We start from the raw sequence: 16,651 nt of genomic DNA on the forward strand, positions 1-16,651 counted from the left end.
AAATGGCCATTGCTCAGACCCTTACTAATTCAGATACTATATCAGGCAAAAATTTAGAGGCCAAATCTGTCATATTAATAAACTAATGGTTTGATATGCATCAAAGATTCAAAATATACGAAGCAATTAAAATCTGGGCATAAGCAAATATTACGGTGAGAAAGCACATCATTCCGAAATAGTCTGGCTTGACTCTTCAAAACGAAGGGGGGAAATCAGTGAGAAGGGGTTCCCATCCACTTTCTGAACAAAACAATGTAAACAGAGAAGTGCCTCTCTTTTTTCTTTTCTTTTTTTTTTCTCTTTCTGAATTGTTATCCTCATCACATTAGAAATACTTTTAACACCTAAGCCATGAAGACTATATGTACCTCTCACAACTCTCAGCATCACCCACCAAAAGTGTAATTTCCAGCAGATGAGAACCCCTATCATCTTACAGAACCAAACATTCCCATCTCTTCACTTCCATGCTCAACTGTCCCAGAAGTACTAAGCCTCAGTACTTCTGTAGATGCTGAAATGTACAGAAGGAGCCACAGATTCAGTGTATTTCTAATTAATAATCTAACTCTTAATTAGATATATATCTTAATTACCTTACTTTATTTTCTAATTATTTAGCCATATTACAGAAAACTATGTCAAATGATTCCTTTATGCCCATCTATCTAAATTTCTATTATCTTGATTGGTTTGCCTTCATTGGTGTTCAGGATATTATTTTTATGCTCTCTTTGTGAATAGGTTAATAATGTATTTTATTGATGTTTCTGCAATTATGAAAGTCATATATAGTACAAGTGATTAAAAAGTCAATGTTAATTCGACAACTAAAGTAAATATATCTCGAAGTAACAGTGATGATATAGATGTGATTGGTATTGCTCAAGTAAAATATTAAAATATTTCTCTCCTTTACAGCCAACATATCAATAATAGATATAGATACTAACCAAGAAGAGAACATAGCAACTTCATCATCTGGAAACAATTTTGGTCTTGACTTGAAAGCAGATGACAAAATATATTTTGGCGGTCTGCCAACACTGAGAAACTTGAGGTAATTTAGTGTATATTTTGAGCTCAAGATTAAGCTTTAATTAAATGACCACTACGCTCACTAAAGTTCTGAAGCTTAATGACAACAGGAATGTCATATAACTTTCAGTTGCAGAAAGTCCTAATCAAAAAAAAATGTTGCATGTTATAACACCAGGATTTAGAAACCAAAAGGTTAATTTGATATCTTTGTTGAAGAGATGGTTGGGACTCACTAGTTTCTTTACATTCACCTGAGGAAAAGGATTATAAAAGTAATTAAAGGTGGACACTAGAGTTGAATGTGGGTCTTGTAATTGCTGTTCTCCTTGCATATTCACTGGAGATAATGATACACTGACATTGCTTAGTGTTCTAAAAATTAGTCAGTGTTCCAGGATGCTGTGTTTATAACCTATTTGCTAAGCATTAGCATGATAATGGTGTCCTGGAGCTTTCCCATGTGCCTAATGCTAAAGCCGTATTAGTTATTCTTGTGCCCATGCCAATATATATTTTTTAATTTCATATTTTTTTTTAGATTACAGGATGAGGAGATCCATATAGCTCAGTGTAGTTAGCTCGAAAAGTATATACAAGTAACTAAAAAATGTTGGAAAATATTTCATGTGATATTTAATTCATTTACTGCTTGTTATAAAACATCTTATGAGAAATTAAAGTTATAGAGTACTTAGTGCTAAATAAATGTTAATTGAATTTAATTAAAATGGGATGAATTGGTTTGGTTAAACCATAAAAGTTTATTATAAATACAGACTACCATGTTTTTAATTTTTATTTTGTTTAGTTAGTTTTTAATGTTTAAAAAATCCTGTTTAGGTGTTTCTACTCCTAAAAAAGACATGTTACAATTGGAGGGATCTTAGAATAACTAAGAAGTATAGTAGTCAATTATTTACATATTTTCCAAATGAGCAACAGAACTTCAACTTCATTTTATGATACCTAGCACACAGACTGAGGTTTGCTGTTCTCCCTGTATCTAAACTAATAGACCAGGCAACTGTGTAATTCCACTTTTTCAAGGGTATATATAAGTTGAAAAGCTTCATGGTGCAGATAAACTGGCTCTGCATTTATCTACTTTATAAGATATTCGTGTTAGGAATATAGATTTAAAGTATCCAATAAGAAAAATCATTGTGGATCAAATGTATTTGAATAGCAATGTAGTTATTCATTCAATAAGTGTTAATTGAGCATCTAGTATGTACCAGGCACCATATAAATACTAGGGATTCAGAATTTGTTCAAGTCTAAGACTTACTTTACAAAATCATTAACTAAATTCTCTATGAGTGAATTAAAAATATAGTCAAAATAAGGCTATCCAAGCATAGCTTCATTTATTTACTGAAGACTTAGTTTTAATTACTATAAAGTGATTTTTAGGAATTATTTGCAAATGTGTATATAACTTTATTGATATGAGTACATGTATTAGTTTGTAATGAGTCTTTATTGCTAGATGTTTTTACTTTCACAGTACAGCATTTTATAAATATAGTATTTCTTTGGTATTGTACATCATTTCAAAACAATTTTAGACACATATATGTTTGTGACTAATCAAGGAGCTATGAATTCATAGTTAGTTGTTATTTTGCCCACAGGCAGGATCTTAATATGATAAAGTTCAAAAGACGTGGTAAATATAAAATATTTTACATGTATTAACTTCAAGCTCTTTGAGAGACAATAGAAGCTAGTCATAAATACTACCGCATAGCAACGTTTGCACATTTTTCCATTCATAAGATTGAGAGAAATGAATACTTTAAGTTCATATTCCAAAATACAAGTTTTCCAACAGACTAGTATAGGAAATAGTCATATTTGGATTCTAATTTTACTGTGGTCAAGGGCATATGTCTTTTTTCTGCACTGGTGATTTTTAAATTCCTCTCCTTTGAAGATCCATGTGAGATGCATTTTAGAAAGATTTATGGTTAAAGTTTATTGTTTATTAAATAACATGCAATTATAAGTAAATTGTATTTTTTTTTCTTCCCATTGGCCTAGTATGAAAGCAAGGTAAAATTTAAATTTATGCATGTCTTCTTCAAGCGCATGGGTTGGGTAAATGTGGCTTCTTAGATAAAGCAGCGGTGCAGAAGCAGAGCGACGGCTCTGCAGCTTCATTCGCAGTTCATTTCATGAGCAAGTAATGCATTCTGAGATAGTTCTCATGCCTTTGCTTGTAAAGGTGCTGCTGCTTATTCACTATCAGTTGGGCTGCAATTGAACTTACTTCACCAGATGATTTTCTCTGCTTATTTGTTCAACCACCTGAGCACAGTGCCCCCTGGTTCACACACTCAGCAGCACACACAAGAAAGGCAGATGGTCAAATTTATGGGTAAAATCTAGCTCTGGGGAACAGAGCAAAGCAGTCTCTTGGGTTGAGCTCCAGACTCTGGTCTCTCTGGTACCATGTTGTCCGCAAAACACTCAGCCTGTGCTCCCACATGCTTAGCACTGCCTTGTTGCTTTTTGCAAGCCTGAAAATAAGCAAATGTTTACACGGCCCTTGCACCTCTTGGCAAAGCTGCTTATTTATTGCTATGTTTATTTAGAATTAACTCTGAAGCCAGATAAAAGGAATCTTTGGAAATACTGTTTACTACAAGTGTTTGCATTAACAGTGAAGAAGTTTACGGACAGTTCCCGTAGCTTCTGGGGAGCATTTTAATTCCTATTTCCAGAGTGATGTTAGCCTGAAAGCTATTAGCAACAAGCCTCTTGTCAGTGTCTGATCAAACTCCAGAGAGGTGTAGGCTGGCTCTCACGCTGGCTAGAGCTCAAACATGGCATTTTGGTATTTCAGAGCCTAACCATGCCATATTTCTGGAAAGGAGATAATAAAGATGAACTGAACCAAGAGATTTTTAAAGCAAAACTAGACATTTAAGGCCAGAAACTAGAATATATAGAAATGAAAGTGCAAAAAAAATTTCTTTTATCACGATACAGCTATAAAACCAGTCGTGTTGTTTGCTGAGATGGCTAAAAGGCAAAGGCTGGCTCTTGATGGAAATATATGCTAATGAAACTCTGGAATGACACTCTGTAGCTTTGTAATTTTCCCTTTGAGGCAAACAGAGAAAACAGGGGCCTGTAGTTACCATTAGGAGTTTGATCACCATATGTGATTGTTTATGCCCTGTTATTTTCATAACATTGAGCTTGATAAATCATTGCATTTCGAAATGTTTTTTTGTATTTCCATGAGATGTGAAATAGATAACTTGTAAGTGTGATTTACTTAGAAGATCTCAGGAAAAAATTGTGATAATTCAGTCTTCCTCTAAAAGAAAATATGGAAACAAATGAACACTGCGAGTGAAATTCACTCATTCCCTCCCTTTATACAATAAGGATATAGGCAAGATTCTCACCCTCCAGTTGGGTATGTTCTACATAATAACTAACTAACTGAGCAGAAGGAGAAGACCTTGGGAACACGGAGAAATGATCAAATAAAATAAAGCAGTTCCAGAGAGAGAGTTAAAAACAGAACAAATACCTGGCATGACATAAATCACCTGATACACACTGCCAAGTTATGATTTGCATTCCCACCTGTTTTTCCTCATGCCATATGATTTTTTATTAAGACAGAAAAGGGAATCCTGGCATCATGGGACAATGTGGATATAATTAATTATTATCCTAATAAGTATAGTATTTTGGTATTGATTGGACAGTTTTTACAGATGCAAAAATGTATTTTTTTTCTATCCCTGTAGATCTGCACTGTTCAATACAGTAGTGACTATAGTGGCTATTTAACTTTAAATTAAATAAAATGAAATAATAATATTCAGTTTCTCCTTTGCATAAGCTACATTTCAATTGCCAATAGCAACCTGTGGCTAGTCACTACTGATTGGACAGTGGAGAACAGAATATTTTCATCATTGCAGGAAGTTCAATTGGCTAGCAATTCTATAGACTAAACTAAAGAAGTATCATCATTAGTGACATCCTGCTAGCTTATGTTTATTGAGCACTTACTGTGTGCTAGCATGTTTATTCCTTTTGAAGAATTAGTGATCGAAATGTAGACATTCATGTGCAATTTGGATATAGAAGCCATTTTCAACTTCATTGGAAAAAGTAAAGTATGTTTTGTGTCTTTGGTTGCTTCATTTTGTTATTGCTCCAATATCAAGAACTTTGGGGTCAATCTGTAAATCCAATTTTTAAAGTATCTTTTTTTAAACTATGTAATCCAAAAGAATGTTTCTTAGGCTTTGTTTTAGTTAAAAAGCTTTAAAGAGAAATATAAAATTATCTTTTTCTTCAGCTACCCCCAAAAAAGTTTTAATGACAGAAATATTTTATTTTCAAAATAAATGCTTCCAAAATTGTTCCCTAAATTTTGAATAAGATTTTATTTAACTTATTTCGGTGTATGGTTCGATTATGCTGCCTACACAATTCTTTGGGCTTTGGTGGAAAAAAGAAATATAGTAACATGCATATGATGAACTGAAGAAGTCAGTAAATTCCTGTACTTTGTAGTATTTAAACGCAGTGGGTGAGATTATATTTTTTAAAGGAGAAAAAGAACCATACGATTCCTTCTGCAGGCTGGTGTTAACATCCACTTAATCTAACCAGTGGAAAATGGAAGTGTAGTTTTCTGGGTACATGTGTGCATGTGTGAACAGTTGTGAGAGACATGTGCCCATTTGTGTGTCAGTGTTCTCTATATGGCTTGTGTCCAGTAGTCACAGACACTATACTGACCTTGCCCTAATAATGTTTTCCATGTAACTTTTCAATAGGCCAGAAGTAAATTTGAAGAAATATTCTGGCTGCCTCAAAGATATTGAAATTTCAAGAACTCCGTATAATATACTGAGCAGTCCTGATTATGTTGGTGTTATCAAAGGGTGTTCCCTGGAGGTTAGTTTATTTTTATTGGCTTCCTACATACGTTCATATCTGATTTCACTTACTTAGTTTGGGTGCTGTTACAGGAACCAGTCCCTTGTTAACATGTTGTGAATTCTGACTGACCCTGGTCTTAGATAGACGTAAATGATAAAGCAAGATTAGAGCACTTCTATAAATGACTGTAATCAACTCAACCTAGAAAATGATACTAGGAACATCCAAAATCGTGAGCCAGTTTCCCACATCTATAGTACTACATAGCATGTATTTTAATATTCATGTCTTTTTCGGTTCTCTCTTCCTTTCCGACTGTTTTTCCTTTTTCCTCATTTTTGTCATCTATTTTAAATTTATTTTATTTTTCTGTATCATACATAGCTTTTCTGGAATGTGTTAGAGTTTACACAAATAGCTAGTAATAAATTATACCATAATTATTAGTGCATAGCATCTCATCTACAGCCAGGAAGTCAAATCTCCTTTTCTCTGAAAATGCACAGACTGGGAACCATCTACAAAGACTTGTCTTTGACATGGCTGGAAAGTCCCCTGTTATCAGATATCTTAAATGTCTTTTCACTTTTGCCAAAGTAGCCCAGCAGCCCCCTGATTCCACTTGACTATTCTGCCCTGATTCTTCTAAGGGCTGACCCACCTGAGAGAGAAACACAGGTCCCAGCTCTGCTCTCTTAAAATATCCATAAACAAGAACCAACAGTCATCAGCAAATATTAGTAAGAATTTTATCTGAATTCTGAATTTGATGAGTTTCTTTTAAAAAGAAAATGTTAAATATACCATATATATATATATATATTTGGTAAAACAGCTTTATTGAGATAGCCACATACCATACAATTTACCCATTTCAAATATATAATTCACTGGTATTTAATATATGCACAGACTTGTTTAACCATTGCCACATCCTTATAAATTTTTAATTACCCTAATAGGACACAACTATTCATTTTAGCTGCTCCCTCCAACTAAAATTATTTTAAAGCATTGCAATGGGAAATGAATGCAGAACCAGGAAAAATAAAAAGTGACTCCACTACTGATATATCAAGTTTAAAGACTGGAATAGAACTTTCAGGATCTTTATTGTGCAAAGTTACAGGCTCCAATTTGGAATTAGCTATAGGCATCCACCCTGAGAAGCTTAGGAATAAGGGAAGAGGAAATACATACAGGATTGAATCTCCAAAATTTCATACTGGCCTCTTAAAATTTTGCCAACAGTTTTAATTTTCCAAAGCCTACCTCTCATCCACATGCAAAAGATACATACATGGGGATGAAAAACTGTCCAGAAAATTAATAGCCTATATGTGTGTAAATGATTATTCTGTAAAGGCACTTTTCAGTAACTAGGAATTATTCTGCAACTAAAATATGAGGTATACATTTGATGTGGATAAATATTGAAAAGTCTACATAGTGGTTTTATCTAAACTATCCAAAACTCTATGATTTGAAAATTGGAATAGAAAATAGATTATACATTTTACAACATTTATGTCAACTTAACTGGGCCTAAAACACTATGAGGAAAAATATCCCTTATTAAAAGATTCCTTGCTTCTCCACCAGCAAAATCCAGGCCTTTTAAAATGAGCCTTTTAAGCACAACTACATGGCCCAACTACATGGGCTTGCTTAACTAAATCCTAGCACATTCATACAATGGAATTATATGAATTAAAAATAATGATGAGATCAATGTTTAATGACAGCTCTCTCCAACATATGTAGTGAAAAAAAGAAGTTACAAATGAACATGCCCATCATGATTCAGTTTAAAAACAGAAAGGAGGAGAGAGGAAGAAGACCATGTTCATAAATGAATGAATATATGCATGAATGAATTAATGAACTAATTATAAAAAACACAGCTTTGGGATGTGGGTGTGATTTTTACTTCTTCCTTTTGCATTTTATTACTGTCTAAAATGTTGCTGTTTAAATTTATTATCAACAATAACAATGATACTACTATTATTGTGAGAGGAAAACTGGACTATGAAATGTTTGAGTTATTTGCTTTTAAGATTTAGAATTTTTTAAATTCCTCTAGAGTATACTTATAGATTTGATAGCAATGAGCCTCTTTACTTTGGGCTTATGGAGGAAGAATGCAGAGACATGGTCGTACTCAACTGTGAAACATAAGCAAACAGTTGATAGAGGGTATTCAAAGGATTAATTAGAGCACTTTCAAGGGAAATTTAGCAAGATAGATTTAAACCAAAAGAAAATTTTATCCATCAATGATAATCTTCTATATTTTAAATCAAAAATTCAAGAATAAAAACATAGGCCAGAATTTTTATTTTAACCCAAATTGCTCAGAAAATTCATTTAGAGCTAGAAACACTATTTCTTCAGTTGCTCTTAAACTCTCCATGTGACTATGGGTGCTCATGCTTTCTAAAACTACAACATATATGATAACATTGAGTGCATCAAGGAGGGTGAATGGGATGGAGAAACTAACTTAATTTTTATTCATTTCTAATGCTTTCTTGCTTCCTCTCTTTTTATCCAAAGAACGTTTACACGGTTAGCTTCCCCAAGCCAGGTTTTGTGGAGCTGCCCCCTGTGCCAATTGATGTGGGAACAGAAATCAACCTGTCCTTCAGCACCCGGAATGAATCTGGGATCATTCTCTTGGGAAGCGGAGGGACACCAGCACCACCTAGGAGAAAACGAAGGCAAACTGCACAGGTATCCTCGCACCTCCTTAATAATGCACTTTCCCTAATGTTTATTTAAAACAATTATTGTATAAAGTGATTGGTAAGGTATTTGGGGTTTATAAATTGCTTTTCTATTATTTGATTTGCATTATTTATTTTCACTATCATCTTCTTAGGACAATTATCTTCACTAGGATTTTCCTGTTGGTCAATTCCAGGTGCAGTCACACTTCTATTTTCCCCTATATTTCATATGGGTTTATCATATGCATATTTAAGGAGAGAAAGGTTAAAATATATTCAAATTATAGTAATCTTGTCTTCTCTCTAAATCCAATTCCTTACCAGATCTGTAAATATCCAGATAGGGTTCCTTAAATTTAAATTTAAGATTCTTCTAGGATTCGTTTCCTAGTTTCGTTAGCCAACACAAATGTAGTCTATTAGAGCCTGACTCACTCCACCCTCTCTGGACACAGGGAGGCAGAGAATGGCAATTTCATCTAGTTTTGTTTAGTGAAAGTGTTCATAGGAACTCCTAGTCTGCCATGGCCAAAGGATGGAATGCTTTACAAATATGTCCTTAAGGATATATGCATTTTTATAAGTCGAGTTATATTGTTTGTGATTACATGTGTCTTTTAAATCATTTTTAGCATTTCACTTTTGTTAATTAATAATATTGTGTAACAAATCTTATTGCTCCCACCAAAAGGAAACAAAGCCTAAATAAAATATTAGCAAACAGAATGTACAGCTGTATAACCATGAGTAACTTGGGTTATCTCAGGCAAGTGAGAGTGGTTTAATATTAGAAAATGTAAAAATCATATAATCAGTAGATAAAGAAAGATGTTTGGCAAACTTAGCACCCATTCCTGAGTTAAAGAAAACCAGAACAAGTATTCTTAATAGGAAAATATTATAAATATTTCCTATAAAATCAAGCCCCCTCAAAAAAGGATGGTTATTATTACTGCACTTCTTTTATCCAGTGCTATAAGAAAAGAACAAGTAAATATTGTACAAGAACAAATATATAATCGAAGAACAAATGTAACAAAACAAATGTAAGACCTATATGGACAAAATTATAAAACTTTACAAAAAAATATTAAAGTTACTCAATAAATAAGCATGTTCAACATGTAAATGGAAAGAATGTTTAAAAATATGTCAATTCTCCCAAAAATAATATGTAGATTCAATTTCAATAAAAATACTCCCTTATCACTTTGTGAATCATAACAAGCTAATTCTAAAATTTATATTCAAGATAAAAGCCTAGGAAACTTCCAAAATAGAATAAGAAGGTAGGCTATCCTATGAGAAGCTATTTAGAAGCTAGAGTTTTGAATCATGGTAATGTAGTGTTAATTTGTGGATAACTCTGCCAGTGGAACAGGATAGAGAGTCCTGAATATACTCAAGCATCGATGGAAATGACATTTGGCAATAGGCGGCATTGCATATCATTAAACCTTTCAGTGAATGATTTCAGAGCAATTGGTTATAAATACATAAAAAATAAAACAATTTCTACTTCACCGCAAACAGAAAAATAAATTCCCAATGAATTATAATCTTAAACATAAAGTGAAAAAACTAAACATTTTAGAAGTAAATATAGAAAAATAACTTTGACCGTGGGGAAGAGAAGGATTTACTGAACAAAACAAAGTAATAAATTTATAATCTTGATTGTAGGTTATAAATAATTGCAATTTTATTAAAATTAAAACTCTCTGATTGTCAAACAACACAGAAGACAAACTCCAACACTGGAAACGTAGAATACATATAACTTAAAAAAAAGTAATAATCAGATTACAAAAAAAAATCTTTCACAAACCAATAAGAAAAATCAAAAATATATACAACAATGGGCAGACTTGAACAGGCATTTCACAGAAGAGGAAACATAAATGACCCAAAAACATTTTTTAAATATTCGTCCTCAGTTGTAAATGCAATTTCAGACCACACTGGACTTTATACCCACTAGCTTGGTAAAATATTAAGAAATATGATAATACCATGTATTAGCCAGATTGGATCAAATGGAATCCCAAATCATTGAGGGTGGAAAGAGTAGATTGTTATAGCCACTTAGTTGAATATGTGCACATTCTACAAGCCAGCATTTCACTCCTAGGTATAGCCCCCAAGCTCTTGCACATGTGCACGGTGAGACATGTGCAAAAATGTTCATAGCAGCATTCTTTATAATAGCAGGAAAACTAGAAATAACCCAATGTTCATCGGCTGGAGAACACATCAGTTCTGACACTTTTGCATAACGGATTATGAAACAATAGTAAAAAAGAATAAATTATAGCTAAATATAACAACATGGATGAATATTAGAAACTAAATAGAAAAATTTTAAATGCATTACATACTGTGTGACACCATTTTTACAGATCTCTAATTTAAGTAAGACTAGCCAACATATTGTTTATAGATATACATGTGAATTTTTAAAAATAACTTTTAAAGAGCAAGGGAATAAAATCCATGTTAACAAGTGTTGGCAAGGAAATGGAGAAAAGGGAACTCTTGTGAACTGTTGGTGGGAATGTAAGTTGGTGCAGCAACAATGGAAAACAGTGTGGAGGTGCCTCAAAAAATTAAAAATAAAACTACCATATGATCCACTTATTGGCATTTAATTAAAGGAAACAAAAACACTAACTCAAAATATATATGCACTCCCTGTTCAGTGCAGCATTATTCACAATAGCCAGGATATAGAAACAGCCTAAGCATCCATCCACAGATGAATAGATAAAGAAGTTGTGGCAGATAGATGATAGATAGATGATAGATAGATAGATAGATAGATAGATAGATAGATAGATAAATAGATAGATGATAGATAGATAGACAGACAGACAGACATAGATAATAGATGGATGATAGATGATAGAGATATACATATAAATATTCCTATATAGAGAGTAGTCCTATTTATTATATATGAATAAATAATATATAATATATTCATATAATATATAATATATATGACTATATACATATATTTATTCCCAGGAATATTATTCAGCTCTAAAAAAATGATGAAATTTTTCTTCATTTCCTACAACATGGGTGGACCTGGAGGGCATTGTACTCAGTGAAATAAGTCAGACGAAAAAAGACAAATATTGTATGATCTCACTTATGTGTTGAATCTTAAAAAAAAAAAAAAAAAAAAAAAAAAAAACAAGCTTACTGATACAGATAACAGGTTGGTGGTTGCCAGAGAGGCTAGGAATAGAGGGCAGGTAAAATGGGTGAAGAGAGTCCAAAGGTACAAACTTCCAGTTATAAAACAAATAAGTCCTAGGGATGTAATGTATGGCATGGCAAATATATTTAGTAATACTGTGCTGCATATTTGAAAGTTGCTAAGAGAGTAGATCTTAAAAGTTCCCTGCACAGACAAAAAAGAAAAATCTGTAACTTTGTATGGTGATGGACATTAACTAGACATCGTGTGGATTATTTTGCAATATATACGAATATAATTCATTATGCTATACGCCTAAAACTAATGTAATGTATGTCAATTACACCTCAATTAAAGAACAAAAAGGAAGAGAGAGATCTCTTCTCCATGTAGAGGCATCAAGGAAAGACCATGTGAGGGGACACAGTGAGAAGATAGGGCCGTTTGCAAGCTAGGCAGAGAGCTCTCACCACAACCTGACCCCGCTGGCACCCTGATCTCGCCTCTCAGCCTCTAGACCTATGAGAAATAAATTTCCATTGTTTAGGCCTAATGATGATGATGATGATGATGATTTTCAAAAAGCAAGGAAATAAAAATTCACATTAGTGGTTACCTCTAAGATAGGGAAGCTGGGGAATGGGATTGGGAAGAAGCTGATAGGAGATAACAAAAGTACTGCTTCTTAACCTTGGCGGTAGATTCTCAGGTATTCATCGAATCGTGAACTGTGGACACAGCTGCATCATTTACACGTATGCCCATTGCATTGTGAGAAGTGTATCAAATAGTCATAATAAAAATTATTTTTTGAATAGTAGGGGGGTAAAAAGTATTTTTATGTCATTCCTTACTGCACATGAGCACTGAATACATGTAAAATATAAATGCTCTTTTAAATTTTTTATCTTTTAGCCCTGAAAACTAAAATTATTTTCTCACTATTCCAAATCATCAACTAGTTATCAGAGGACCAGGTCAAACATTCTGAAATAGATTTTTACTATTTCATGATATTTGTTTCCTAGGTCATTGTCAAATAATTAAGCACCAACTTTCTCCAAATAATTAAGCTCCAAATTTCTCCTTATCAGAACTAAATAAATGAACTTGAATCACCAGCTTTCAGAATAGTTCTTAAAATAGAACATGATCCTATTAAAACAATTAAAGAGACAATATTAAGTACTATAGTACAAAGCAAATTAGAAATAGCATGTTAATGTTTCAACATTTTAATGATAATAAATATTTAGCTTTAAAATCTCAGTAAATGCTATCTGAAAGAGGAAACAATGATAAATAGTTCATTCATGTCTGTTGTAGAACCATTGCTGGTTAAATTGACATATTTTATTTTTCAAAGCTAACAGTTTTGTTACCCATAGGGTTATTTGTGATTATGTTCTGCTAAAGGGGTTTGAGACATCAAACAATCCATCAGCTAAGAAAATCTTAATTGAGTGAGTAGTTTGAAGGGGCCCCTTTGATGGATGGTGAGCACTAATCCGATCCTCTGGACATTTTGTGTTGGACACACAGCTACATACACAATTCGGTAAATTGGAGGAGACATGATGTTTGATTGAAACTGTTTCCACCACTGCAGGTGACTCGTGGAGGACTGAGTGATTATTGTGTAGCAGGTGCCCCTGTGCTCCACAAGAAAGGGAACACACGTAGAATCAGCTTTGGGGATGAGGACTGCATTCAAGCTCCCTAGGGTTCATAATCTGATCTCAAAGCCATACTGGTTGCTATAGTAACGGTAGCAAAAAGAAAGCAGGCATGTTTGTGGATGAAAAATTGTCTTCCTTCTTTCTAAATGAGGGAGACAAGTTACATATCGGTGATAGCAATCTATTCCACCAGCTCAGAGAACAAATTGAAGTCTAAAGACTCAAATTGCCATGAAGTTGGGAGTCAGACCTGATTTCAGGAGCTGGCTGTCCACTTGTAAATATAAGGGAGAGGATTTTGTTGACACCCTTTGTTTCCTGATGGGTTTTGTGAGTTAGAGACCCACTGCAAGCACAGCTGTTACTTTCAGCATCACAAATCTGCTTTACAGAAACTACTATATTACTACCCCCACTTTTCACAACCTCTAACAAGCAAAAATGCTAAGTGATTACAGAGCTATTTCCAGCTGCTTAAAATATTCTATTGAAGAAAATATTGAGTTTTAACTTCTCGGGTAAGATCTCAGAGCAGATGAATCTGCAGTTTTGTCAGAAAACCTCTAATGCTAAGTCATAGATGAGACTCCTTCTAATCTTGAATAACCATTTGCTGTTGCAGGCCTATTATGCAATATTCCTGAACAAGGGCCGTCTGGAAGTGCATCTCTCCACAGGCACACGAACAATGAGGAAGATTGTTGTCAAACCAGAGCCAAGTCTGTTTCACGACGGGAGAGAACATTCCGTTCATGTAGAGAGAACTAGAGGGTAACAATAGCTCTAGAGACCTTACTGTCGTAACTAACGTGAACTCCTTTGCAGCGCTAATCTCTGACTGGGCCTTTGTATGTATGGACGTGTGATGCATTGCCAAACTAACAAGTCACTTAATTTCTTCTTTACATTTCATATTTCAGAAACCTCATTTACCTTGGCCCTTAGGAGTTCTACTCCTCACATTTCTATTCTGTGCATTTCTCCTCTCTACCTTGGGGAAAAGCAAATGCATCCTCTGAAGCTATAGATAAGAAAAATCCTCCCTCAGCACCTCTCAAATATTCTCTTCTCAAATAAGGTATGCACACAGTGAAACGTGCAGAATAGCTCAGCTGGAGCCAGCAGCCTTTGGCAGTTGCTATTTCATTCAGGTTCCAAAGCAGTTATGGCAGCTGCTTAGAAACCTGTCAAAGGTACAACGCATGGCAGCAGCTGAGGGATCTGCCAAGTACTGGTACATGCATACCTCATCCCTGTCTCCCACTAGGGTGTGCAGGGGCCCTGCAGAGTGACCTCTGAAGGAACAGAGTTGACGGAGAGAAGGGGAAGACTGCTGTCCTGCCATTATGGCATGGAGGCCACCTCCGCAGATGCAGCCCTGCAGTCAGGGAATTGGTTATAATAGTGTTATAAACTGATTTCTCGTTTCTTCGGAATGTTCTATACTGAGTTTACTGGGAAAGTCACCTATATTTTTCATCTGAATGCTATATGACAACTCAGAGAAGTAATTATTTTAGGACAATTAGAGAAAAAGAAAACAGAAGCCCAGAGACTTCAGGCCTCCAAATCAGCAATCCATTTATTAAACATAGAAAAGAACTAGAAATCAAATCTGATGAAACCTCAGAGCACAAAGAATACTATTAAATACAACAACAGTATGAATATGTAGCAGTAGTTCAAGTAAGCAGATGCTATTCTATAATTAAAGACCTACATTTTCTAATTATCCTCTTGTGTAGATAACAGTTTAGATAAGTGTTAAGGATTTCTTATCTTCTAAGTAAATGAGAAAGCTTTCCTTGCCTTATTTTTTCTGTTATTACATAGAACCTAAGGTTGTGGGCTGAATTGATACTAAGCATTCTTGCAGAGTGTCTACTAACATAGGTGTTTAGAAACCATGCTTAAGATACATGAGGGATCAATATTTGAACAAACTAAGGATTTTTACTAATCTACTAGCCAGATATTACAGTCATGGCCTCTAAGGAGAAATGCAAACATAATTTTCTCATTTAGGAATGCTCTAGATTACTGTCTTCTAGACTACATTTCAGGTCCTTTGCCAGAAATTAATCCTCTTCATTGTGAGAAGGATGTTTTAAAGTTTTAAAACTTTAAAGACTTTTAATAAGCAAATGCAGATTTGAGAAATATAATTGCTCCCAAATCATTCAAATATGTTATTTTGTAGAGAAAGGATTCTGACATTCCCTAGTGCATTATGATGTCATGCTAAAGTGTCCTTTTAACAGGTGTTTCTTCAGGAAGGGCATTTTATTATGCCAACCTCACAGCTGTTGGCCATCAATCCAACTTTTATTTCATTAAGCTCAGTGTATAGTACATCACTGAAAGCTGATCATTCAGTTAATTGGCCATATAAACAAACGGTTTTGCCATTTGCTGTTAATTAAAGGATAATCTATTGGACATATTAGTGCAGAGTCACTGAACTCTATGGCAAAGCAAGAACACATTTGCTATCATAATGTCTCATTCAGCACTCTAAGGTCAAAAAAAATCATCACCTATCCTTTGAAAAAGTGCTACAATTAACCGATTAACCAGAGATCACTAATGACTCCAATAACTTTACCCAGAAATATTTTTAATGCTTCATACCTATTCTAGGGTATGCTCTGTATCAAATACTAGACTAAGATTTTTATCCTTTAATCATTATAAATGTATATGAGGTCTGTATTAATATCCTTTCATCACAGATGAAGAAATATTAACTGACTTGCCCAAAATCACATCCCTAGGAAATAACAGAGACAAGATTTAAACCCAGATATATATGACGCCATCATCTGCGCTCACCAACTACTTATTCTTATCCTTTTGGGTGCCCTCAAAGATTTGTACTACTGCATGTTGATTAATATTTGCTTTCTCCTAACACTTTTCAGACCGTAAGTGTCAATTATCATTTCCTTTAGGAATGATAATCATCTTTTCCTAGATAAGGTAGTAATTGTGATACCACCTCACAAAAATCATTGGATTTTCACCAGCTTGAGAGGTGAACTTTTTGAAATTGCACCTGGCCTTTTCTCTGC

General features: G+C 34.1%; 1 protein-coding gene across 6 annotated transcripts in view; it reads left to right on the top strand.

The window, feature by feature from the left end:
• Positions 1-16,651, top strand: part of LAMA2 (laminin subunit alpha 2) — a 485,514-nt gene that overhangs the window by 446,394 nt on the left and 22,469 nt on the right. For 4 of the 6 annotated variants that reach the window (XM_036217753.1, XM_036217769.1, XM_036217882.1 and 1 more), the window contains 5 exons: positions 925-1,063; positions 3,088-3,099; positions 5,859-5,979; positions 8,524-8,700; positions 14,203-14,351. In XM_036217753.1, coding sequence (XP_036073646.1) covers positions 925-1,063; positions 3,088-3,099; positions 5,859-5,979; positions 8,524-8,700; positions 14,203-14,351 — 598 coding nt within the window. The remainder of the gene's footprint in view (positions 1-924; positions 1,064-3,087; positions 3,100-5,858; positions 5,980-8,523; positions 8,701-14,202; positions 14,352-16,651) is intronic. The other 2 variants (XM_036217800.1, XM_036217858.1) reach the window with 1 other exon arrangement.

The sequence above is a fragment of the Rousettus aegyptiacus genome, unplaced genomic scaffold (genome assembly GCF_014176215.1).
Source record: "Rousettus aegyptiacus isolate mRouAeg1 unplaced genomic scaffold, mRouAeg1.p scaffold_m13_p_1, whole genome shotgun sequence".
Taxonomy (NCBI): domain Eukaryota; kingdom Metazoa; phylum Chordata; class Mammalia; order Chiroptera; family Pteropodidae; genus Rousettus; species Rousettus aegyptiacus.